At 43.8% G+C, this 27,314-nt stretch overlaps 1 protein-coding gene across 8 annotated transcripts in view; it reads right to left on the bottom strand.

Moving 5' to 3' along the window:
• The window catches only part of LOC129697485 (regulating synaptic membrane exocytosis protein 1-like), a 384,892-nt gene extending 363,578 nt beyond the window's left edge, over window positions 1-21,314 (bottom strand). For all 8 annotated transcript variants that reach the window (XM_055636107.1, XM_055636105.1, XM_055636102.1 and 5 more), the window contains exon 1: window positions 21,073-21,314. In XM_055636107.1, coding sequence (XP_055492082.1) covers window positions 21,073-21,257 — 185 coding nt within the window. In that variant the 5' untranslated portion in view covers window positions 21,258-21,314. The remainder of the gene's footprint in view (window positions 1-21,072) is intronic.
• Between the last annotated feature and the right edge of the window lie 6,000 nt (window positions 21,315-27,314).

The raw sequence follows: 27,314 nt of genomic DNA on the forward strand, positions 1-27,314 counted from the left end.
ATCAGGCTGCCAGCTGCCGCTGCTGGGCCAGCGAAACGGAGCACTCCCCTCCAGCGAGGGCTCGCCCGCTCCACACCGAGAGTCCGCGCTGCGCCCGAGAAAGGCCGCGCCGATCCTTGTTGTTAGGCCACGGGGGGGGGCGACCTGGAAAAAGTAATCTCTCCGTGGAGGAGGCGACTGAAGCGGCTTCCCCCTACACCACCCCCTAAAAAAAACACACCGAGAAACATCAAAAGCATACTGTAAAACATACTAAAAAAAACTCTCTCTCCCCCCTCTCTCTCACTCGACCCTCCCCCCCCTCTCTCTCACTCGCCCCCCAGACTGCAGGGCCGACCTCTCTCTCGCTCCCCCCTTCTCTCCCTCTACCCGTCTCTCTCTCTCTCCCTGCGGAGATTGGCGGATCGGTAACCAGCTGTGTGTGTGTGTGTGTGTGCGGGTCTATGTGCCTGTATTTTTTTAATGTGGGAGTCCATGTGTGCATGTGCGTTTCTGTGTGTGTGTGTGTGTGCGCACGCGTGTCCGTGTGCGCGCGTGTCAGTGCGCGCGTGTGTCAGTGTGTGCGTGTGTCAGTGCGCGCGTGTGTGTCTCTGTGTGACATTTCTTTATTTTTTCCTACGGCCCGCAAAAATGTGCCAAATATATAATGTGGCCCTCATGCTGAAAAGTTTGGAGGCCCCTGCTTTAAAGGATCCTGTTTTTAAGAGTTCCCTGTTTTTATGCTTCTATTGGTTTAGACCAGAATTATGAAAGCTTTATTCATTCTTTTCTCGGCCTGTCCTGATATTTCCTCGTGATTTATACATACCCACCCTCAGGTCTCTCTGCTCCTGCACACCTCCTAGAAAAGCATTCTTTGTTCAAAAGCATTCATTCTTTGTGCCTTTCCTTTTATGCCAAGTGCGTTAACTTTGCTGAGAAGCCTATAAAACTGACACACCATTCTCAAAAAGTAAGTTTCAGTAACAGAGGATGAGAGAAAAGTTGGGTGGTCTACGGAATGCTTTTCTTTTAAATCAGCAACTTTTGAAATGTTGTTCCTTGCCTCCTGCAACTTCCATCATTCAGCTCTGGTGCAACATCATATTTGAAAGTTAAAAAATGAGTCAGAATCATAGAGCAAGGAAATGGGTCATTCGGCCCACCTTGTCCATGCCAACAAACATGGTATTCTTGGCTAATCCGATTTGCCTGCATTTGGCCCATATTCCTTCAAACCTTTCCTATCCATGCATCTGACCAAATGTCTTTTGAAAGTCGTAATTGCATCCACTTCTACAGCTTCCTCTGGCAGCTTATTCCAAATACGAACTACCCTTTGAGTGAAAAAGTTCCCCTGAGATCTTAAAACTCCCCTTTCTCACCTTAAGCCTTTGCCAAATAGTTTTAGAATCCTCTACTCTGGGTAAAAAGACTGAGCATTCACTTTATCCATGTTCTCCTCACCTTAATAAGGTGGTAGCAAGATGAAGTGGGCGCATGTGCGCATGTGCGGAGCTCTTCTAGAGTGTGCGCATGCGCAGGACATTTCTGGAGTGTGCGCATGTGCGAAGTATATCGGGCGGGAAAAGCCTGCGGAATCAGCCATGTTTGCCAGACGTTTCTGAGTTTATGTATTAAAGAAATAAGTTGCTTAAAGCTTAAATAAAGTTAAGTTAATTACGAGGAGTGAACGTTTAATTTATCTCACAACAATTTAAGCAACTTATCTCAGAAGTCAAACAGTCCGACTTGGGATGGAGAAACTATTGAAACCACAACGCTTGGATCTGGATCCCAACTCATCTGCTGCTGCAAAGAATTGGAAGCACTGGCTTCGTATACTAAATAACTAATTTGATGAGTGTGGCAATGATGCACCAGACAGACTCAAGACATTAATAAGCTTTGTCTCTTCTGATGTATATGATTACATAGAGGAATGTACAACTTATGATTCTGCTATTGATGTACTAAGCAAACTCTTCGTTAAGACACCCAACGTGATATTCGCTCGACACCTCCTTGCCACTCGAAAACAAAAACCTGGTGAGTCACTTGATGAATTTTTACAAGAATTTCAAAGACTTAGTAAAGACTGTGCCTTCATAGCAGTTACGGCTGATCAATATCGACAGGAAGTTATTCGAGACTCTTTTATCAATGGTTTGGCATCACCTTTAATACGACAGACTATTAGAACAGTAACTACTGTTCCTGGCAGTTCAGAAGCAACAAGTTGTGTCTCGACTAAATCTAACTATAATTCTTCACAAAACCTTGGATTTACAGTCAGCTAGCTATGAAAAATTTGTGTAGCAATATAATTCTAGGTCAGGATTTCCAGAAACTGCACAGATCACTTCAAATAATGTATGAAGGAACTATGCCTGATCTTGTATTGTCAAAGCCACCCGTATTGTGTGGTCTTTCTGCTGCATCTGTTGAATGTCCTTCATTATTCACTAATTTATCCTCCAAGTGCAAGCCAATTGCTACAAAATCAAGACATTTTAGTAAAGATGATAGGAACTTTATCAACACAGAAGTAACTAATCTTTTACAAGAAGGGATTATAGAACCCAGTTCTTCCCCTTGGAGGGCACAAGTTGTCGTGGTTAAGGACCCCTTGGAGAGACATAGAAAGAGACTCTGCATTGATTACTCTCAAACTATAAACCAGTTCACGGAGCTTGATGCATATCCATTACCTCGAATAGAAGAGATTATCAATACATTAGCTAAGTATAAGATATTCTCTACTTTTGACTCAAAAAGTGCCTACTATCAAATTCCTCTGAAGGAATCAGAGAAGAAATACACTGAGTTTGAAGCAAATGGGAAATGATATCACTACTGCAGAGTTCCTTTTGGAGTAACTAATGGCGTGGCTGTTGTTCAGAGAGAGATGGACAAACTTATTGAACAGGAAAACCTTAAAGATACTTTCCCTTATCTTGATAATATAACTATTGCAGGAAAAGACCAAACTGAACATGATGAAAATGTACAACGGTTTTTAGATGTTGCACATTCTAAAAATCTAACATTAAATGAGGCTAAGTCAATAACATCAGTATCATCAATTAATATTCTTGGTTATTGGGTTGGAAATGATATAATCAAGCCTGATCCAAAAAGACTCCGCCCACTCCAAGAGATACCTGTTCCAGCAACATTAAACTCTCTACGAAGGGTTCTTGGGATGTTTGCGTATTATGCTAAATGAATACCAAATGTTTCTGACAAAATTCAACCTTAGATTAGAGCAAAATCTTTCCCCCTTGACTCTACAGCAATTGGTGCCTTTACTTCTGTAAAGAAACAATTGGAATCTGCGACATTACACGCCATCGATGAGGATCTCCCCTTTGTTGTTGATTGTGATGCCTCTGATTTAGCAGTATCAGCAACATTAAATCAAGGAGGACGATCAGTGGCTTTCATGTCTCGTACTCTCCAAGGTAGTGAATTGCACTACCCACCCGTCGAAAAGGAAGCTACAGCAATTATTGAAGCAGTGAGGAAATGGAGTCATTTCCTTGCTCGCCAGCACTTCACTTTGATAACAGATCAGCGTTCAGTAGCTTTTATGCTGGATAATCGGAAATGAACGAAGATTAAAAATAGTAAAATTCATGAATGGAGGATTGAATTATCCACATATATAAGGATAATGTTGCTCCGGACACATTAACTCGAGCATTTTGTGCCTCTGTTCATTCTTCTGCACTCACTGATCTTCACAATGGGCTGTGTCATCCTGGAGTCACTCGTTTGTTACACTATGTTCGTTCCAAAAACGTACCTTTCTCTACAGAAGATGTGAAGATGACGTGTGCTTCATGTAGAATCTGTGCTGAATTAAAACCAAGGTCCTTCCGTCCTGAAGAAGGAAGATTGATCAAAGCTACTCAACCTATGGAACGTTTGAGTATTGACTTCAAAGGGCCTTTACCATCCTCCTCTCGAAATGTTTATATACTTACCTTAGTTGATGAATATTCGAGGTTTCCATTTGCCTTTCCTTGTCCAAATATTTCAGCTGCTATGGTTATCAAATGTTTAGATCAACTGTTTTCATTCTGTGGATTTCCAAGTTATATACATTCTGATAGGGGCACCTCATTCATGTCAAAAGATTTAAAGGACTACCTTTCTACGAGAGGAATTGCAACAAGTAAAACAACACCCTGTCATCCTATTGGAAATGGTCAGGTTGAGAGGTATAACGGAATCATTTGGAAAGCAGTGAAACTGGCTTTAAAGTCAAATGATATACCAGATCAGCAGTGGGAATGTGTTCTACCAGATGCATTACACTCCATCAGATCTCTACTGTCAACTGCTACCAATACTACTCCACACGAGCGGTTCTTTAACTTCAAACGGCGTTCTTCTAGTGGTACTTCTCTGCCATCATGGTTGACGAGCCCTGGGCCTGTGTTGCTTCGTCGTTATGTCCGATTAAATAAGAATGAACCTTTTGTTGATGAAGTTGAACTGACTGATGTCAACCCTTCTTATGCAACTATCAAGTATCGGGATGGACGTCAGTCAACTGTCTCACTTCGTGACCTTGCACCATGTCCATCTTCTCCATCAGCTCCGTCACTTCCTGATAACACTAATCGAGAACTTCCTCTGTCAGCTCAGCTCCGTCACTTCCTGATAACACTAATCGAGAACTTCCTCCGTCACTTCCTGATAACACTAATCGAGAACTTCCTCCGTCAGCTCCGTCACTTCCTGATAACACTAATCGGGAATTTCCTCCAACACTTCCAGCATCCTCTATGGAAACTTTTACAAGAAATTCTAAAATTGAAAATCTAAATAACAATATGAGTGAAGTTGATGACCAAGCAATATATCTACCCCCAGCTATTGAATCACCGGTATCTCCTGAGGCTCCAGTGCTGCGACGGTCATCAAGACGTATTAAACCTCCTGACCGTCTCAACTTATAAATAGGAGGGGAGAATGAAGTGGGCGCATGTGCGCATGTGCGGAGCTCTTCTAGAGTGTGCGCATGTGCAGGACTTTTCCGGAGTGTGCGCATGTGCGAAGTATTTCGGGCGGGAAAAGCCTGCGGAATCAGCCATGTTTGCCAGACGTTTCTGAGTTTATGTATTAAAGAAATAAGTTGCTTAAAGCTTAAATAAAGTTAAGTTAATTACGAGTAGTGAAAGTTTCATTTATCTCACAACACAAGAATATCTGGATGACGAGAGAAATTCTATTCATATCCCTCATAATTTTATAACGAATTGTTCTATTTTAAACTCCTCTGCTACAGGAGAAACAGACCTAGCCTCTCCAATCTTTCCAAATTAAAACACTCCATCGAGCAACATCCTGTTGAATGTCACCTGCATCCCCTTCAGTACTCTCACATTCCATACTGTCAATAGAATGGTGAAAAGAACTGCTTGCTGTAGTCCACCGGAGGTCTGAGCATTACTTTATGAAGTTACAGCATAACCTCCCTTCTCGTATTCATTGTTCCGTCTAATGATTGCCAGTATGCTTTATTTAACAATGTTTTCTACCTGTCTTGCCACCTTCAAGTATCTTTGGACAGTCAGGTCTCTCTGTTCCTCAACACCAAACCATTCATGGTCTATGTCCAAGCCTAATTAGTGCTCCCAAAATCCACCAACTGGATTAAATTTGCTTTTGCCATTTTGCCTTTTGCTATTTTTCAGCCCGTTTCGCCAACGCATCGATTTCATCCTGTACCCTAAGGCAACTCTTCAAGTCAGCATCTCCACCAGTCCACGTGCTATTCGTGAACTTACTGATCATGCATTCCACATCCACATCCAACTCAGTCAGGTAATTGCAAACAGTAAGGATCCTTGCAGAACACCCACAGCAAGAGGCATCTTATCAGAATACATCACAACCTGGTATGACAACTTATCATTCCTTCTTCTCTCTTCCTAAGCCCATTTCATGGTTTTGCATTTTTGTTCCTTTTCCCAGCAATATTTAATAAGATTTACACAAGGGAGATCAAGACAGGAGTCAAGGGAGTTTTATTGTCATGTGTCCCAGATAGGACAATTAAATTCATGCTTGCTGCAGCACAACAGAGATTGAAAAAATAATAGTGTTAAGAGAGTTTATTGTAAGCAGAGCATTTAGGCAATTTGGTAGCCACAAATGAGACTCCAAGATGATTTGATGCCTTTCTGGTGCTAGAATCAAGGATACCTTGGAGCGACTGCAAGGGGGAGGGTGATAGCCAGCCACTGTGGTACACATTGGAACCAATGCCAATATATAGGAAAACAGATGAGTTCAACCTCAAAAGCTTGTAATCTCTGGATCGCTTCCAGTGCCATAAGTCAGTGCGTATGGAAAGGATAAGTCTGATGAATATATGACTAAAGGGATGGTGTGGGTGGATGGGTGAATAGTACTGATTCTGGAGAGGGGGTGAGGGGTGGGGGTGGAGGAGGACCCTGTCAAAGTAGGACATGTTGCACCTTAACTGCAACAGGACTAACATCCTAGTAGGGAGTTTTAATGGTACTTTGGGGATGGTTTAAACTATGTTGGCAGGAGAATGGAGCTCAGGGATCTTGTTTTCTGCACATGCAGTAAATAGCCCTACTACCCCTAACTGCCCTTCCAAAATGTATCAGCTTGAATAAATTTCATTAATTGGCTTTCTAACATCAGAAATTCCCAAAAGACACAATGTGAAATCAAATTCTCCTCCAAAATCGGTAACAAGCAAGAAATAGTTCATAGTTGTAATTATCGAAGTGGAGCTCACTGCTAGATACAAGAAGATGTATGACGTTGCAACATTTGCAAATACATTTTATTCTTGGGCGTGAGAGAAACACGTTCCAGTTTAAGACTGTAAAAGGCTATTTGTTCCAAGAAAAATCCATATCCACTTCAACCAGTCTCCCCAGCACCAAATGTACCAATCCTCATAACACAGTGTCATCATAATTCCAGTCTGAATCTTGCTAATCTGAGGCATAATAGCACAGCTGGTAGAGTTGTTGCCTTAATGACTTGGGTTCAATCCCAACTACTTTAGCGGTTGAGGAGTTTGCGTGTGACGGGATTTTTCTCCGAATGCTTCTGTTTCTGCCCACAGTGGGAGAGTTGAAAGTTGAAGGGAGAATAAAATGGGATTTGTGTAACATTAGTAATGACACTCATTCCTGCAGCACATAGCACAAGGTTAGTACACCCATGTGAAATATTACAAGATTTGTTCCGTTGGAACAGACTCCGCCTTCACCAAAACCCCATCTGAACAGCTCAACGTTAGTCGAAAATCCATCACACAAATTTCTCACGCGTACAAAAAAATATAAAAGAGCCAACTTTGCTACAATCACATTATTGATACAGCAGCTGCAGCTTTAACCAGGAAGTTAATTATTAACTTACTCGCTATGCTTCAGTTACTTTCCACAATCTACTTCACTCTATAAATACAGTCACACTACCTGGCATCATCAAAGTAACAGGAACTGAGCAGGCAATGATGTCAACTATACCCATAATGTCCCAACTGCTATGATTTTATCTTGTGTACCTGCGCATATGCCAGACTGCTATGCTACTTTGTTTTATTTTTTATATTAATATATTATCATTCCAACCAAGATATGGGAAAAATCGCACAAAGCTTCTAAATCAATCCTATAGTAAAAAACGTTTTTCATCCAACTTCCAGGTTCTCTAAAGGTAAACAGAATCCCAATCGACGATGCAAATACCACTCGCTTAAATTACAAACCAAAACCACACTGGACAGAAGGAACCACTGTTATTGAAGATCTCCTGGGGTGGGAGATTGCAACCTTCACGTGGTCCGCCCTGTTTCGACGAATGCAATCAACCTGGTGTGCACAAACAAATAAGATCAAACAGAATGAGTTGTCCCACAACTTTAGGCTGTGCACGCCATACCCAAGAAGAAAAAGTAGAAGGTACACAAAAAAGCTGGAGAAACTCAGCGGGTGCAGCAGCATCTATGGAGCGAAGGAAATAGGCAACGTTTCGGGCCAAAACCCTTCTCCGTCTGAAGAAGGGTTTCAGCCCGAAACGTTGCCTATTTCCTTCGCTCCATAGATGCTGCTGCACCCGCTGAGTTTCTCCAGCTTTTTTGTGTACCTTCGATTCTCCAGCATCTGCAGTTCCTACTTAAAGAAAAAGTAGAAGGTTTCCTTAAACTCTGGGTCTGATGAAAGGACACCGACCCAGTAGTCAATTGTCTTGTTCTCCACAAATACAGCCTCATCTACTGGTTCAGTGCACTCCCTTTTCTAATTTCACATTTCCACATTCTACAATATTTAACAATGTCTCTTAAATTCATATTGGACAAAGAGACAGAACATCCAATGAAACCATGAAGTCACTACCACCAAGAAGAACCCCATTCAGAGCATCCTGCAGATTCCCTGTACCAGCTCTCAGCCAAACATATCCTGGCCCATCTACTTCCCAGGTCTTTTCTTGAAGATCTACTTTTTTTTAATTTTAAACAACACTCCAATTTCCATTTAAAGTGACAAATGAATCTGCTTCCAACAGTTTGCTTCCACCATTCATCCACTGTGCATTCCAAATCACAATTACTCAATGTAGTAATTTCTTTTCCCCTCCAGTCACTCTTGCTATTTTTGCTCTCTGCAATTCAACAAAAAATGTAATCTCTCTTTATTCATTCTATCTATTCCCCAAATACTTCTTTAAAGTTCTATCAAACTGCCTTTCAACTTTCTCTGATCTAAGTAAAATAATCCTAATTCATCTAATTTATTCATGCGACTGAACTCCCCCATCTTTGTGACCATTCTATAATTTTTTTCTGACACCCACAAAGTCATCTATATCCTTCCTATTGTGCTGTTGGCACAAAGTATACAGTGCCCCAGTTGCCATCAACTGTATTTTGTACAGATTCAATATAACCTCCTTCCTTCTGTACTCTTCATCTCATTAAATCACATCCTATCTGGCCACCGTTAAAAAGCTGCACACAAACATCCAGATTATTTTTCCCTGCAGCCCTCTTAGATGCATTTATCTGCATTACTCTGCCTTTTATTCTTCCTACCAAAATATAAACTCTTCTGGATTAAATTCCATCTGCCATATAACTGCCCATTCCATCAGCTTGCCGATATCCACTTTAGATTGATTACTGGATCTTGACTGCTCACCATCCAATTTTTAAAGAAAAGTTCAAAAGGAACAGGAGCACCAGGCCATTTCGCCCCTTGAACCTGCTCTCCCATTCTGAAGTCTGAAGGAAGGCCTCGACCTGAAACGTCACCCATTCTTTCTATCCAGAGATACTGCCTGTTCTGCTGAGTTTCTCCAGCATTTGTGTCTATTTCCCTTTCAACATCGTGACCAAACGATCTGGAAGCAGCTTAATTTCCTTGCCCAGTTCCCATTAACTCGATTCCATTGTAATCCAAAAAACACTTACCTCAGCCACGAATATATTTAGTGAATCAACATCCACAATATTCAGTACAAAAATGTAAACAATTCTAGTCTGAAGAGATTCCGTCTCATCCTGGACTTTAGTGTTCTAAGATAAAGCACCCCCCTTTGTGTGTATGTCTTCTGCCAATTTCAGAGTCATGGCATCATATTATTGTGTAGGGCAGAACAGGCCTGTCTACCCATCTAGTCCATCAAGTACCTGTCAATGCTATTTACATTTGTCATTAGTTTGTCCTTAGGCTTCTAAGCCTTGGCAATCAGGAGCTTGTTCAGATACTTCTTAGATGTTGAGAGTACTCGACTCCTCCACCCACTCAGGCAGTGTATTCCAACCTTAAGGCGAAAAACATTTCTCCACGGATACCCACTAAACCTCCTACCTGCTTATCCCAAACCTATGCTCTCTATAGACACCTATGTCAAGGGAAATGTTCCCTATGAATCTAGCTTGTCTTTCAATTTTATATACCTCTTAGGTGTCTCTTCAGCCTTCTCAGAAAACATATCCAGTCTATCCAGGCTTTTGAGGATATTGTTAGGCATGTTTCAAGGTAGAAAACTGATTACAGTGGGGAGGGGAGAACAAAGTGGGAGGTGGGGGGCAGGACAAAGCCCGGCAAGACATAGAGGATACAGGTGAGAGGGCGGGGGGGGGGAATCGACGGATGGGTGGACATTGGCTAGAAGGGCCCCAACCAAAATGTCATGATATGCTGCCTGACCTGTTTAGTTACTCAAGCACTTTGTGCTTTATTCAAGATTCCAGCATCTGCCATTCCTTGCGCCTCTACCCAGTATTTCGTTATGAATGAACACCGATGACCTGATACTGACATTTTAATCAAAACAAAAATCAGTTAATCTTATCTGATCATCAGTAAAAGCCTCTACCTCCCCTAAGCTTGAGAAGCAACCACTCACCAAAATTTGCAACCTGTTAAGATGCCAATTTTATACCAATGCTGCCACACTCCTCTCCGTGAGGTAACTATAAAGATGATGCTTCCAATGCTCATGCGTAGCAAGGCAGAGTTGAGAAAAGTTATGGAAGCAAGTGTGTGGCTGGAAATGTGGTAGGTGTGCAGCAAGGAGCAGGAAATTGGCCGTTTGAAGCTCAAGACATTAACGAACGCAGACCCAGTAGAGAAGCTGTAAGGACTGAAGGGAATGATTCTATTGGGGAGGGACAGAGGTTGGGGAGGTGAGAGGAGAGGAAACATTATTGGGATCCAAACAGGGAGGGTTATGGGTGTAAAGTGTGGAGTGAGGGCAGGTGAAGGGAGTGGGAAGCAAGAAATGAGGCACACGGCAAAAGGCATGTGGTCTCGTAGGTATGCGTGCAAGTGCGTACGAGTCTGTGCCCCTATGAAAGGACAAGTGTGTGCATACGAGTGGTACAATGCTTTTCACTCTGTATCATTGCACAACGTTGATTTATTAGTTACTGCAACTTTCACAGTTAAGTTTCTTACTTTTGTCCAAGTGACCCATTTGAAAAATATCACTCTGCTCAAGCACCTCTAAACTATCACAACAGTCAAATGAGGAATGAAGTGAAACTCTCTGAACAATCCTGCCAGTTTGAAATTTACAATGTGACAAAAAAACCTACTCCCATTGCCATCTGCCCTGTGCTCATCTGGATTTAATGAAATCTCTGGTACCAAGAAAGAAACTATCCGCTCAGCTATTGAGTGTTTACGCGCTCCTTTGCCTAATCTAGCAGAATGTGAAATAGATCCAGAACAGATCTTCACTTCACCTGTTGTTGCTGCTTCATGTGCACCTCTGCCAATCCAATGTACTGTATTCATGCTTCAATGTGGTCCCCTCCATATTGGAAAAATAATCAGTTTAGGGGATTATTTTGCAGAGGACTTGCTCTTAATTCCGACGAGCTTCTAGTTACCTGCCACTTTAATACTCCATGTTGCTCCCACTCCAATTCATCTTTCACTGACTTCGTAAACTGTTGCCACAAAGCCGAAAGCAATTCTGAAACATTACAACTTTTGACTAGGTAGGTTGCAGCCTTTTGGACTCCATTTCGAATTCTCCAACTTTATGGGGCACATTTTGTCTGCCTGTATAGAACTAGTCATTTATGTTATCATCTATTCCTGTTATTTTGGTTGTTTTCATCTCCCTATTAATGCAGCCTGACTTACTGGGCATGTTCCAGTCCAGTTCTGACCAAGCCTTTGCTCCATTGCTCTCACCATAGCTGCTGTACACAGTAACTCGCTGAGTATCTCCAGTATTTTGTTTGACCAGATTTCCAGCATTTGGGGATATTCTTAAATTTTCTGCATCACATGGATTCACCTCAGAAGAATCCATGCAGTAAGCTCACCCATGGTTTGGAGTGGTCTGGGTTCCATGGGACCTTTTAACTTAATGTTCTTCTGCTGCCCACTGTACATCACTACTGAGATGCTCCTGGGAGGAAGCGAAATGTAATAAAAGAAAGTTAAAACCCCCCGGCAATGCTGAATACCTGAAACAGCAAAAAGAACGGCAGAAATACCCAGCTGGCCAGGCAGCAATCCTGGAAGGACAAACAATTTACAGTTCCAATTAAGCAACCTTTACCAAAACTCTGATAGGTTAATTGGGGCAGTTGCAAGCAATATTAAGCCTTTTTTGTCCGCGTAATATGTTGCGAGAGGTAAGACTGAGATCTGCCAAACAAAATTTTAAAGATTGAGTCAACATAATGACTGATAGAAATTGTTGTCAGTTCTGAAATAAATGTGAAGACATAGTGAACGGCCCAAATTTGAAGAATTCGATATTAGAATCTGAAATGTGCCCTGATGGAACAGTATTGTCCCTCAGATATATGTTGAGTTTTGTTATAACAACATACAAGACAACTTACAGAAAGATCAGAGTGGGAATAATGTTGAATGACAGTGTAGGCAGTGTAAGCCCAGGGTTACTCCTCTGTGCTGAATGGAGATGCTCCGCAAAGTCATCACCTGGTCCAGGTCTGGTTTCTCCAATGATACTGAGAATAAGGTATTTTGTTGTTGTCACAACTGCTGTGCAGTGCTGCAGTCCCGAAAATAACATTGTCTTTTGGACAAATGTAATAGAAAACATGCTTACTATAGAACAAGAAAAAAAGACACACAATTTAACTATCACCATCTCACAATATCCCAAAGCGCTTTATAGCCAATTAAGTAAACATGGGAAACTTGGCACCCAATTCATACACCATGAGATTCCGTAGACAGTTTGACACCAAATGATCTCTTGAATCCGTTCCGGTCAGGCTTTTGTCACTTCTGAACACATAGTATTCTGAAGAGTTTAGAAAACAAACAGAATGTATTTGACATTTTTTACTTACAGTATTCTAAAAAGGTTAGTAAAGGTGCCCTACATCAAAGTAGGAGGCCATTCAAATCCATTATTGCAGAAATTAGGATTAAATTGTTCTTAGCCATAAGAGCATGTGCAACACAAAATAGAAAATTCATTTGGCTGTTTGTATTCCAAACATTTGTCTGTATTGAGTACAGACCAAAAACACTAAATTGGGTGAAATGTGCATAAATGATGTCTCATTAGCATCTATTGTCAATGATGTCTCATTATCATCAAGATGTCAATTAAGTTTCTAATAGGATCTAAAATGCAGTAACCGGTGATTTCTTGTAAAGCAGCTCAGATACCAAACTGAAAGATTTCCACTAAAGGTACAGCTTCTTAATCAGCCAAAACTTCAATGAAATTATAAAGGCAAATTCAAAATGGGATAATGCTAGGAATGGTGTGCTTGGATTGTTAAACCCAATTAATCCACATCCATTTAACCCAGTGCAGGCCTCGTAACAATCGCAATTCCAACTCATTATGATTGTGATAACCAGATAGTAATAACATGATGAAATGTAGAAACAAGGAACTGCAGATGATGGTTTACAAAGAAAGACACAAAGTACTGGAGTGACTCAGCGTGTCAGGCAAGATCCCTGGAGAACATGAATAAGTGACTTGTTTGGTCAGCACCCTTCAAACATTTAGAGTCTTGAGGCATAATTACAGCCTGGAACCAATTGTGGAAAAGAATGCAAAAAAGCAGGCGAGGCACATAATCAGTCATCGATTAGCCATGCAGATCTGAGGGACCATACCATTTTGGAGTTACAGAAGCACACAGCACAGAAACCAGTTCAAGCCAATGAGTCCACACCAACCATCAAACACCCATTTATACTAAACCCACTTATTCTCCTCACTTTCCCACCAACTGCCTGCAAATTCAATCTTGTATCTATGAATTACACAGTAGCATATCAACCCTCCAATCAGCATGTCTTTGAAACATGGGAGAAAATTGAAGCACCCAAAGGGAGTCACAGGGAGAATGTGCAAAGCCCACATAGACATCACTGGGTGTCAGGAAGGACACTTGTGGTGCGAAGCAGCAGCACCACCACTCTGTTGTTGGTCATCATAAAGCAAGGTGGTAGTTAATTACATTGCCCTCCTTCATTAAGGCATGGAAAATAATGCAAAGCTGCACATGCAGACAGCTCACAGGAAATTTCAGGTTGGACCTGGATTGGAGTAAAATATCAGTTTGTCCCATAGATGCATCCTTGAAGTCAGTAGCGTTACCATGTTCTGCCTATCATTTTCAGCACCATTGAGGTAATATGAAGATGATATAAAGCTGGGTGGCAGTATGGTTTTCAAGTACGATAGAGAGTGGCTTTAGGGGACCACAGATAGGCTAGATAAATAGGTAAGAACATGGCTTATGTGGAAAAACTGAAGAGAATACTGCTTGGAAGTTAAAAAAGAGAGAAAAATTATGAACAATTGAAACATGAACACGCGACAGCATTTAGGAAGGTAAATAATATTTTGCTCTTTAATACAATAGCATTTGAGTGCCAGAGTAATGATTCAGATGAGTATATTGTAATATACACTGGAATGCAATGACATTCTTTGTTCACACGAAGCTCACATTGAACAGTACACATACAGTAATGATCAATACCACATTAAATACAAAAATGAGTGCAAAACGGCAGCATGGTGCAAGATTGTAGGGCAATCTGAAATAATGCTAAATAATTATTAAAGTACAATAATGGTGTAAGGTAGAGTTAAGAACATTGGTTCATCCATGGTTTTCGGTTGAGGAAAACTCATGTCGTCTTCTTCAGCTCACATTCCTCTACATACTTACCGATAAGTCTGTAACTGCATTGGCGTACTCATTTAGGTTGCCCGCATAATCCTCGAATATGGACTAGTCCACCAGCTCAAAGCAGTCGTGAAGCATCTCTTCCTCGCACAGCATCATACGACTTTCTGTACTGGATTCTTCTACAGCCGTTTTTGATCGTGAGCAGGGAGTAGAAGCACAGGCAGGTGGTCAGATTTTATAAAACGCGGTCAGAAGATGAAGTGGCAGGCATTTTGTATGGTTGTGCAGTGATTGAGTACTATAGTGTACTGTTCTGTGTCTTTTTTTCTTTTTCTTTTTTTTATTTTGTATGGATTTATTGACATTTAATCTATTCAATTAGTTTAATCAATCTCTGTAAAGCACTTTGGTTCAAAGTGATTTTGTTTAAAAGTGCTATATAAATAAATATTATTATTATTATTATTATTATTATTATTATTGAGGGTGTTTGGGCCTCTGGTAGGACAAGACATGTGCCCATTGTATTTTAGTATCAGAATTTGGAGTTTGAAATCCCTGGCTATTATGAACATGGCCACGAGGTAATATGTTTCAAGGGGATTGGTAGCAGTGCATAGTTCATTGAGTCACGGTGCTATACTGTAGGGAAACAAGCCCTTCAGCCCACTTTGTCCATGCTGACCATTAACATTCTGTGCTAGTTTCACTTGCCTGCATTTGACCCATATCGCTCTCAACCTTCCTAGCCATCTGTCCGTCAAATGTCTTTTGAAAGTAGTCATTATATCTGCTTCAATGGCTTCCACTAGCAGCTCATTCCAGATCCAGACTACAGACTCCAAATGTAAAAGTTGTCCCTGATATCGCTCTTAAATCTCCCTCTTTATAACTTAACCCTATGCCATCTAGTTTTAGAATCCTTTACTCTGGGAGAAAAAAATCTCCTGATTTTGTACATCTCAGTAAGGCCATGCCTCAGGCTCCTACACTCCAAAGAAAAAAAGTTGCCATACCAGTCTGCATCTCATCAGAATATTTTCTATAGTGCATCGGTGGAAGCTCAAGAGAATACTTGTAGGCAAGCCAAATTTTCTCAGACACACAAGAAAATAAATACACTTTTTTCCTGATCACCACGTCAGTATGAAGGGTCCAGGTTAGGTTATTTATGATACAAATATGGAGAAACTTGAAGCTGTCAACCATCTCAATTATATATGAGCTGGTATGACTGTTTCTGGAAAACTAACAGGCTAGGTCTTCCTAATTAGGGAAGAACAGATTTGCAGTAGATGGAGCACAGGAAAGATTCATCAGTGATTCATGAGATAGTAAATTTTAAGAGATAAAATTTTAAAATTTAAAGTCCCAACCCTTCTTGAATGCGTTTGTAGGGATACGGTTCTGAGTATAGGATGCCTTAAATTACATAAACAATATTTGCCTCATACAAAGCAGAAGTAAACATTAATGGTTTCTAAAGGAGGTTATTGAGCAAAACGGTTAAGACAGGAACATTGGCCGATTTCCCTGATGTTCACCAGCCCATCTTACTCTTAGTCCAGATTCCTCCTGGTCTCCTGACCAAAGCAAACCATGTGTTGATTTGAGTTACATTTTAAAAACTAAGCTGGAAAGAATTTTGCACAAGAAGGATATTAAGAGATATGATAACATGACAATATACTGACCAAACAAGATCTAATTTACTGCCACACTCGTCTCAAGTGGACCAAATGGCATTCTCTTGTTCCTGTGAATTTTCTGGTCAAGGCAGAATTTTGTGTGGGCAGTATTAGTGAGTGAATTATGGGAGTCACTGCATGAAATTAAAAAACATCGGGCTTTTCCAGCTAACCCTCGCTCTCATGCAACACAATTATGGAGCATTATTAGCATCTGCAACAAATCATCAGACAACAAATGAATAGCACCTGAATGGTGTGCAGAAACCCAAACATGTAATTTGCCTTCTAGACAAAAAAAACTCATTATTATCACCCTTTCCACCTGCCCAACACTGCAAACAGCTTCAAATTGTAAACAGCCAGAGTGTGTACATTTTTGGCCCAGTTGGTGCTGATCTGGTTATTTCTTACCAGCTCATCAACAGAGACAAACATGTGTAGTCACATGGACAAGATCAGCAAGTAAAACCAGAGGGAAGTTAAGTCACCAATCAGATTCCACAGATGAAGCATACTACATGGCTAAATGACACAGTTCTTCAGATCAGATATCAAACACAAAGCCAAAATGTCCAAACTCAACAATCCTTTTCCACCTTAAACTTTGGTATATTAAGATTATGATTTCTAAATCTAAAATTAACAAGATCTAGACATTTCAGAACAGTGATTCTTAACTGCTTCAACATTACATGTATGTCATTTCATGTTGTGATCCTGCTGCTTACTCCTGCAAATAAATATCTTACAGATCCCAAATAAATCAACAATGCAAAATATCAAAGATGCTTGGACTGGAAGTTGTTAATTCACTGTTTCCCACTTTACGGCCAATATTAAAAACTGCTGTGGAGTCGAAGCTTAAACACAAAAAAAAAATCATGACAATCAACAGAAAGAAGTTATGCTTCTGTAAATGCTGCAAAATGTCCCTTGTTGATGCACAGGAGCATTATCACACAATAGAAGTGACACTTCAAAAAGAAAAGTCGCAGAAAGGAGATAGTCGAAACATGACAACAAAGTAATAGACGCATTAGATTTGTGGGTGATAATACTGTGGCAAAATTTGAGATCCAATAGTTCCTGGAGGTTTTGAAGAATGGACGTGATAATACTGAGAGGGATAGGGAGAGGGTTTGCGAGGCCAAGTGATTGAAAAATAAGGGTTGGTAGTGAAGGATATTTAGTGAGGAACTTAACTCATGGAAGGAAGAACAAGCGAGGGCATAGAAACAGAAAATATGTGCAGGAGTAGACCATTCGGCCCTTCGAGCCAGCCAACCTCTATGTTCATGGCTGATCATCAAAAATCAGTACCCTGTTCCTGCTTTCTTCCCATATCCCTTGAATTGCTGAAAGAGTTCAATACAAACAACAACATGGAAATCAGTAATATAATAGATGAAGCATGGCAGAGCCTGGTATGCCATGGAGGTGTAATAGGTAGTCTTTGTCAAGGCATGGTGTGGTCCAAAGATCATTTTAAGAGTTCAAGGATGACATCAAGGATGCAAACAATTTCAAGGAGAGGCATGGATTTGGAGGCTTCAAGAAAAAATGAAGACAATTGGTTTAGTGTTCCTAGGTAGACAAAAGTGCTGGAGAAAATCAGCGGGTGCAGCAGCATCTATTGAGCGAAGGAAATAGGCAACGTTTCAGGCCAAAACCCTTCTTCAGACTGACGGAGGGTGGGGGGGGGGGGCAGGGAGAAGAAAGGAAAAAGGAAGAGGAGGAGCCCGAGGGCTGAGGGAGAACTGAGAAGGGGAGGAGACAACAAGGGCCATCAGAAATGGGAGAATTCAATGTTTATGCCGCTATGGTGCAGGCTCCCCAGGCGGAATACGAGTGCTGCTCCTCCAATTTCCGTGTTTCGTAATCTGGCCATGTAGGAGACCCAGGACAGAGAGGTCGGATTTGGAATGGGAAGGGGAGTTGAAGTGTTGAGCCACCGGGAGGTCAGGTGGGTTAATGCAGACCGAGCGGAGGTGTTCAGCGAAACAATCACCAAGCCTACTCCTGGTCTCACCGATGTAGATCGGAGGGAGCGGTCTTTGCGGAAGGCAGATACGGGGGGAGGTGGGAAGATGTGGAGAGTGGTGGGGTCACGTTGGAGGTGGCGGAAATGACGGAGGACTATTTGTTGTATGTGACGGCTAGTGGGGTGAAAGGTGAGGACTAGGGGGACTCTGCCTTTGTTACGAGTGGTGGGATGGGGAGAGAGAGCAGTGTTACGGGGCATGGAAGTGACCCTGGTGCGAGCCTCATCTATAGTAGGAGAGGGGAACCCCTGTTCCCTGAAGAATGAGGACATTTCCGATGCCCTGGTGTGGAACACATCATCCTGGGAGCAAATGCGGTGTAGACGGAGGAATGGGAGTAGGGGATGGAGTCCTTACAGGAAGCAGGGAGGGAAGAAGAGTAATCTAGATAGCCACGGGAGTCAGTAGGTTTATAGTGGACATCGGTCAGAAGTCTATCACCTGCGATGGAGATAGTGAGGCCAAGGAATGGTAGGGAAGTGGTGGAAATAGTCCAGGTGTATTTGAGTGCCGGGTGGAAGTTAGTGGTGAAGCGGATGAAGTCAGTCAGTTGTGTGTTGGTGCAGGAGGTGGCACCAAAGCAATCGTCGATGTTTTGGAGGTAGAGGTCGGGGATGGGGCCCTGGTACGACTCGAACATTGATTGCTCGACGTACCCGACAAAGAGGCAGGCATAACTGGGGCCCATACGCGTGCCCATAGCTACGCCTTGTATTTGTAGGAAATGGGAGGAGTCAAACGAGAAGTTATTGAGGGTAAGGACCAGCTCCGCTAGGTGAAGGAGGGTGTCAGTGGACGGGTATAGGTTGCTTCTCCGGTCGAGGAAGAACTGGAGAGCTTTGAGACCACCCTGGTGGGAGATGGAGGTATAGAGTGACTGGACGTCCATGGTGAAGATGAGGGGATGGGGGCCTAGAGAGTGGAATGCCCGGAGACGGCGGAGAGTGGCTGAGGTGTCTTGAACATAGGTAGGGAGGGATTTAACCAAGGGTTTTAACAAAGGGTTAAAATGGTTTAGTGTTCCTAATGTCTGGCCGGAGGATATTTCTGTTCATCGAATAAAATCAAGAAGTAGTAATATGTTCCAAATTCACACATGTATAATGCTAAATTTAAATAGATAACTGATTTAATTTAAAATAATAATAAATATAATTTTAGTTTCCTGTTAAAGTCAGTAGCCAATTTCCTAGAGCTAAGGATCGCATAGTAGATGGCTTTTGAGTCAATCCACAAAATAATGTCATTCATTTGATAACTAATATTAACAAAGTACAGATTAAATCAGAAGACAAAATAAACACTTCTGCATTCCCATTTATGTTGTTGTACAAAATATTCTTAAAACAATGGAACTGTTCCTTGCCAATTCACCAACCTTATAATTAGCATTAAATACAGGATGGAAAGCAATTGCACAAGGATTTAAGTTACTTTGTTAGAGTTCTATTAGATCTCCCGACAGGTTATCCAAGCCATGTCACAACTATATCCTGACAAATGACATTGAGTTAAAGATACTGATATTTCAAAGAAATCAAGCAAGAACAAGTGTTGGTCTTGCTAGATACAATGAAATTGAAATCAATGAAGTATCCACTGGTGTAAAACAGCTGTATAATTCAACATAAATGAGTACTTTATGGTACAATTTGACACGTTAAATTAATATTTTAATTCTTCCATAACTCTAACAGCACGGAGAGAACACAATGATTTTGCACATCATCGGGTATCAGAATACTAGCCCCACCCACAGATAACATGAAGAACATTACAGTTGTGACAGTATTTGATTTGGGCCTTGAATACTTAATGCTAAATATACGCAAGCGCTTTGACAGGTACAGTACAGTGCATTTCACCCACAATGTAACATCATTTACGGGTCAGCCTATACGAAATTATTCTGAAAAACGGAATTCCCATTTATGCCAATGCAGACGTCCAAGGCTATAATGCAGCAGTTGGTACATGAACATAGTATGAAAAGATTAAAAAGGTTGGACGGAAACTGTGAATTAAAACGGTTCTTTGAAAGAAAATGGGAGCGGTCTAACAGTGCATTCGGCTTGCGGGATTCAAATACACCCACCTCCTCCCAGTGCATCTCATCTCATCTCACCCACCCACGTTTAAAGGGGGTGAAACAACATGTATTCCCGCACAACACGGCGCGCTTCTCGGGGGGGAGTGGGGCAGGTTCAGGGTAGGGCAGGGTAGGGCAGCCCCGCCGCAGACACCGGGGCCCGGGGCCGGGATACCGGGCACGGTCAGCCTCTCCCCACCCACATGACATGTGTCCCGGCCCTGCCCGGCCCGGCCCGCCTCGCCAGGGGAGTTACGGGAGGGGACGGCGCTGACCTGACCTGGGCTTGGACGCGGCGGCGGCGGCGGCGGCGCTATCGATCCCCACCCGCCAGGTAAAGGCCGTCATGACCAACCCATCCATCCACACACCCTGGACCGCTGGGTCCCAGCCGGCACATTGGGCCGGGAAGCGGCGGCACTAGCGGCGGCAGCGGAGCCCCGGGCATCACATGGGGACAGGGAGAGGGACAGGGGACAGGGAGAGGGGCAGGGAGGGACAGGGACAGGGACAGGGACAGGGGACAGGGGCATCACCTGGAGACAGGGAGCAGGGGCAGGGACAGGGGCGGGGAGCAGGGACAGGGACCATGGCGCTTACTTGAGCATCGCCTCCTCCTTGCGCTCCTCCTCACGCTGCCGGTCCAGCACGGCCATGATGATGCTCCGCTCCTCCTCGGTCAGATGGCTCAGGTCGGGCACGGCGGGCACGGTGGCGGCAGAGGCAGCAGAGGCGGCGGAGGCAGCAGAGGCGGCGGGGGCGCGGGGGCCCAGCGAGGCCGACATCTCCGCGACCGGCCGACCGGCCGCTTAGCACAAGCCACGGCCGCCAGCAGCAGCAGCAGCAGCAGCAGCGAGAGAGAGAGAGAGGCGACAAACACACGGACTGCACTGCACTGCCAGCTCCAGCTCCAGCTCCAGCTCCAACCCGATGCTCAGCTCAGCTCAGCGCGGTACTGATGCTGCGCCTGGGCGCTGGCAAGCAAGGTGGGCAGGAGGGGGCGGAGCTGGGCGGGGACCGGGGCTAACTCCCCCATCCCATCCCTCCCCGACCCGCCAACGGGTAACTCCCTGGTATTACCTTATCCCCACCCCCTGGCACAATCGTATCCCCACACACCCCCTGATCCCACCCCCTCCCCTGGTATTACCTTATCCCCACCCCACCCCCCGGCCTCACCCCCTCCCCTGGCACAATCTTATCCCCCCACACACCCCCTGATCCCACCCCCTTCCCTGGCATTACTTTATCCCCCCCCCCCCCCACAAATGCCCCATTCTCTCCCTCACTACTGCACCCCCTCACTATCCTTCATGCCACTCTTCTTTATTGCCACTTTATCTGCCACTTCCTCTCACCACCCAGCTGTATCTCCTCACCAGTCAACCACCTCTCCCCCTCACTGCCCAGTCCCACACCTCACCCCATCATGTCCATCTCCCTCGCATCTCTCACCATCACCTTTTTTTTCTTTGCCCACAAACACACCCATACCTCATCATCCTCTCTAGCGTCTGCCTCTCACTTCCTCTCACTGACCCCACCCCACCCCCAACTCCCATTCACCTACCACTCCACCACTACCACCACCCTAACCTGGCTCTCCCTTACCAAAGGCATCTGATCAATCCTCATCACGGCCCCACTCTACCCCTCCCCATAGTCCTTCCTCTCCATATCCCCTACCTCTTTCCCATCAATGCCCCCTCTCATTGCCCCAAGCCAGTCCCCAACCTCTTCAGTTTCTTTGCCCTCCCAAATTGTTCTTCTTTAATAGCCTGCTTATTCTTTGTTTTCATTTTCAATTCTTTCAATCCTTGTACGATTCTTTTGTAGTGACAAAAACTGCACAATGTTGACCCAATAGCATTGACCGTATTAAAAAAACCTAAATTTAATTTTATATGACTGCAGTTTTTTGCAGTTATTTATGCAGTTATTCTCTTTCTCCTGAATCTGTACACTGTGAACTGTTTGGTTGTAATCAAGTATAATCATTCTGCCCACTGTATGGCATGCAACAACAAAGCGTTTCACTCTACCTCAGTACACATGATAAGAAACTAAACTAAACATAGAAGGAGGTCATTTGGCCCATCTCGTTTTTACTAGCTTGAAGAGTAATCCATTCCCATTTATTTTCCCATAACTTATTGTCCCTGACATTGGGACTAAATTCCATCACCCACCCACATGAAGCCAATTTTAGAGCAACCATTATCCTACCAACCCAGTGTCTAAAGAAGTGTATCTGGACTACACTTCTTCCCACCCTGCTTCCTGTAAGGACTCCATCCCCTACTCCCAATTCCTCCGTCTACACCGCATCTGCTCCACGTATGAGGCGTTCCACACCAGGACATCTGAAATGTCCTCACTATTCAGGGAACGGGGGTTCCCCTCCTCCACCATAAATGAGGCTCGCACCAGGGTCTCTTCCATACCCCGCAACACTGCTCTCTCTCCCCATCCCCCCACTCGCAACAAGGGCCGAGTCCCCCTAGTACTCACCTTTCACCCCACCAGCCGTCACATACAAAAAGTAATCCTCCGTCAGTTTCGCCACCTCCAATGTGATCCCACCACTCGCCACATCTTCCCATCTCCCCCCATATCTGCCTTCCGCAAAGACCGCTCCCTCCATAACTCCCTTGTCAATTCTTCCCTTCACTCTCGTACCACCCCCTCCCCGGGCACTTTCCCTTGCAACCGCAAGAGATGCAACACTTGTCCCTTTACCTCCCCCCTCGACTCCGTTCAAGGACCCAAGCAATCGTTCCAGGTGCGACAGAGGTTTACCTGCATCTCTTCCAACCTCATCTATTGCGTCCGCTGCTCTAGATGTCAGCAGATCTATATCGGTGAGACCAAGCGGAGGTTGGGCGATCGTTTCGCCGAACACCTCCGCTCGGTCCGCAATAACCAAGCTGACCTCCCGGTGGCTCAGCACTTCAACTCCCCCTCCCACTCCGTCTCCGGCCTCTCTGTCCTGGGTCTCCTCCATGGCCACAGCGAGCTGCACCGGAAATTGGAGGAACAGCACCTCATATTCCGTTTGGGGAGTCTGCATCCTGGGGGCATGAACATCGAATTCTCCCAATTGTGTTAGTCCTTGCTGTCTCCTCCCCTTCCTCAGTCCCCCTGCTGTCTCCTCCCATCCCCCAGCCTTCGGGCTCCTCCTCCTTTTTCCTTTCTTGTCCCCGCCCACCCCTGCCCCCGATCAGTCTAAAGAAGGGTTTCGGCCCGAAACGTTGCCTATTTCCTTCGCTCCATAGATGCTGCTCCACCCGCTGAGTTTCTCCAGCTTTTTTGTGTACCATCCTACCAACCCAAATGTCTTCGGAAAGTAGGTTGAAATTAGAGCATGTGGATCTTAGGGAAAATGTTTAAACTCCACAACGAGGTCAGGATTGAACCTGGATTGCTGAAACTATGTGATAGAGGAACAATCCGTGATTTAATTCCATATGTGCAACGTCCCATTTACTTTTTAATTGTTTCATTGTTTCAATGTGCCATCAATGTGTGCTAATTTTATAATCAGCAGTTGTCTTCAATGTTCCCTGAAGCACTCATTGCATGGCACAGGAAAGGAACAGAAATGCTGCAAACAACTGCAAGGATATTTAACCAAAATACATATTCTGAAGGAAATGCTAGATGTTTCAAGACCCCATGATTTTAACATCATGAAACGTGGTTCGAATTGTTTTCATATAAAATCAAGAAATAGATTTGATTGCTGAAGTCTCATTAATGAGTCTTATATTGCTCTTTCCTGAAGTTTCACAAACTTCCTCCATTTCCCGTTGCATGATTTCAATTGACTTTCTTCGTAACTTGGAATAGCATCAAAATACACCTTGTAATGGTTTATAACCAACTGAAAATACATATCTGATGCCCTATCACCTATTAGTGAATAATTTCACATTAGGTGATTATGATGCTTTAGAGCCATAAAGTTATACAGCATGGAAACACACCATCGGGCCAATTCCTGTATGCTGAGTGACATGCCCTATCTCAGCAGGTGCTATTTTCCCACATTTCTTTCGAAATATCTCCCTCTATGTATCAAGTATCAAGTATCCTTTTTTGTCATTCAGACTTTTCAGTCTGAACGATATTTCGTGCCTTGCAATCATAACATAGAATAAAATAACAAAACACACACCGAACACAGATTTAACATCCACCACAGTGAGTCCACCAGGCCCTCCTCACTGTGATGGAAGGCAAAAGTCTTAAAGTCCTTGTCTCTTCCCTCCTTGTTCTCCCTCTGCGTTGAGGCGATCCAAGCTTCCGATGTTGTGACCCCGCCGGGTGATGGTAAGTAAATCCCGTGGCTGAATCCGAGCTCCGTGAACGGGCCGGTTCAAACTCCGCGGCCCGGGGCGGTCGAAGCTGCCGAAGCTGCCGCCCTCCAGTCCAGCGGACGAAGCTGTTGTTGCGGGAGCTCCGGAGAAACAGGTCACCAACCTGTGACCTGCGAGCTCCCGATGTTGTCGTCCACTGGGCCCGCGGCCGAGCCTCCGAGGCTCCAAAGTCGGGCCGCCGCCGCCGCCACAGCCCCGAAGTCGGCCAGCCTCACGTTGGTAAGTCCTGGCTGGCTCTGCCTCCGGAGCCTCGAGGTCGGTCCCAGTTGGAGGCCGCCAGCTCCGCCATTAGGCCTCAGCGCAGACGGAGACGGAGACGGGGGATACGACAAGAAAAGGTCGCATCCCCCCGAAGGAAGAGACTAAAACAAGTTTCTCGCAAAACACACGTACACAACTAAAATAAACTGAAATAAACTGTGACAACGGGACAAAAGAAAACAAAAAAAGAAAAGACGGACTGCAGGCGAGTCGCAGCTGCTAGGGCAGCGCCGCCACTTCCGGACTCCCGGAGCCCAACACTTTAGGGTTTTTGACTAACTGATTAGGGAAGCAGTCTGAAGAAGGGTTTTGACCCGAAACGTCACCCATTCCTTTTCTCCAGAGATGCTTAGTTACTCCAGCATTTTGTGTCTAAAGAGGAAACACTGAAGTGCATTAAGGTGGATAAATCCCTAGGGCCTGACCAAGTGCATCCTCAGACCTTCTGGGAAGCGAGGGAGGAAAATTGTGGATACCCTCACAGAGATGTTGCATCATTTATAGCCACGGGTGAAGTTGTGGAAGACTGGATTGAGGGTCTGTGACCAGTGGAGTGGCAGGGGGCTCGGTGCTGGGTCTGACTGGTTGTCATCTACTTTAATGATTTGGATAACAATGTCAGATGTAGACCTACATGAATGTATCTGCATCCAGTCTATTTTTTGTCAGGTCCTGTATTATGATATTGAAATTAGCCTTCGCCGAATTCACGTCCTTAATTTCCAGTTAATATTTATCCATTTCATTTGAAATTTGTGGAGCTACAGTCACTTTTTCCAAACTGCTCCCCTGCTGGCACTCCAGCCACTGGTCTGGCCACACGCCCCTTCTGAACAAGACCATTTCAATACTGGCTCAAAATGCTCTTCTGGAAGCACTTTTAAATCTCACCCCTTCTAAACTTTTCACAAGAAGACAATCTCTTTAACTACCCTATTACATCTCTGTGATTGCCACATCCTATATCTCCTCGTGATTGTTAGGAAACCCCCGATAAAGTGATAGATACAATGATAGACAGATGAGATAGACACAAAAAGCTGGAGTAACTCAGTGGGTCAGGCAGCATCTCTGGAGAGACGAGGTGACACTTAATTAGAAACTACTTTCCAAGTTCTACGTTTTTGACCTAATTCAAAAAATCCTCTTGGATATCCTCCCTTATTTCTGTAATGATGATGACCATAACAATATTGTAACATCGCCATTCCTTTTACATTCCCCCCCATCACATCTAAAAATGATATACCCCAGAATGTTGCTGACTCGTGTTCTTTTCAAAAGTCAAGAGTGTCAGGTCTGTTTAATTGTAATACGCACCGGGATTGGAACAATAAGATTATTATTTGCTGCAGCTTTCCAGTTGGATTAAATGCAACAACACCACAGATAAATATACATTAAATTATCATTCCTACTATGTAAACCAGACCATAATAGCACAAAACAAAGTACAACCTTAGTAGTTCAAAATCCACAGTAGTTTGGTGCTGAGGTGGGGTTGAGGTGAGAATTTTGCAGGGTAGTTCAAGAGCCTGATAGTTGAAGTGAAGAGGCTGGTCTTGAATCAGGAGGTAACATTCTCAAGCTCCAATACCATTTTCCCAATGGCAGCAGCAAGTTGATAGTGTGGCCAGGGTTGTGTGGCTTATTGATGATAATAATTGCCTTTTGATGCAGTGCTTTCTGTAGATCCTTTCGATGTTGGGGAGGTCAATAGCCGTAATGCACCAATGGTCACCACTCTCTGCAGCTCTTCATTCTTGCCAAGTCCCCCACTGAAGTGTCACCATTAGCCAGAAACTCCTCTGGATCAGCCACATGAATATTAACTTCCTGACACCCCAATGTCTTTCCACTATCTACATTGTACAAGGCCTGAATCAAAAGTGTGATGATCTGGATGAACAGCCACAAGATCAAAGCCATTTAGATCAAAGCAGTCTACTGACAGGTTCCTCATCCACCACTCTAAATATTTACTCCCCCTACTGTTGCCATGTGATTGCTGCAGTGTGTACCACAGAAGGTCATAAGTCTTTGAAACTGCCTTCCACAATGGACGACGGAAACAAAGTCTTTGAATCATTTTAAGGCAGAGGTAAATGGACATTTGATAAGTATGGGGATGAAATGTTCCAAGCGATAGGTATGAATGCAGAGTTAAGGTTACACTCAGGTCAGCTATGATCTTACTGACTG

The sequence above is a fragment of the Leucoraja erinacea genome, chromosome 5, assembly GCF_028641065.1.
Source record: "Leucoraja erinacea ecotype New England chromosome 5, Leri_hhj_1, whole genome shotgun sequence".
Classification (NCBI taxonomy): Eukaryota; Metazoa; Chordata; class Chondrichthyes; order Rajiformes; family Rajidae; genus Leucoraja; species Leucoraja erinaceus.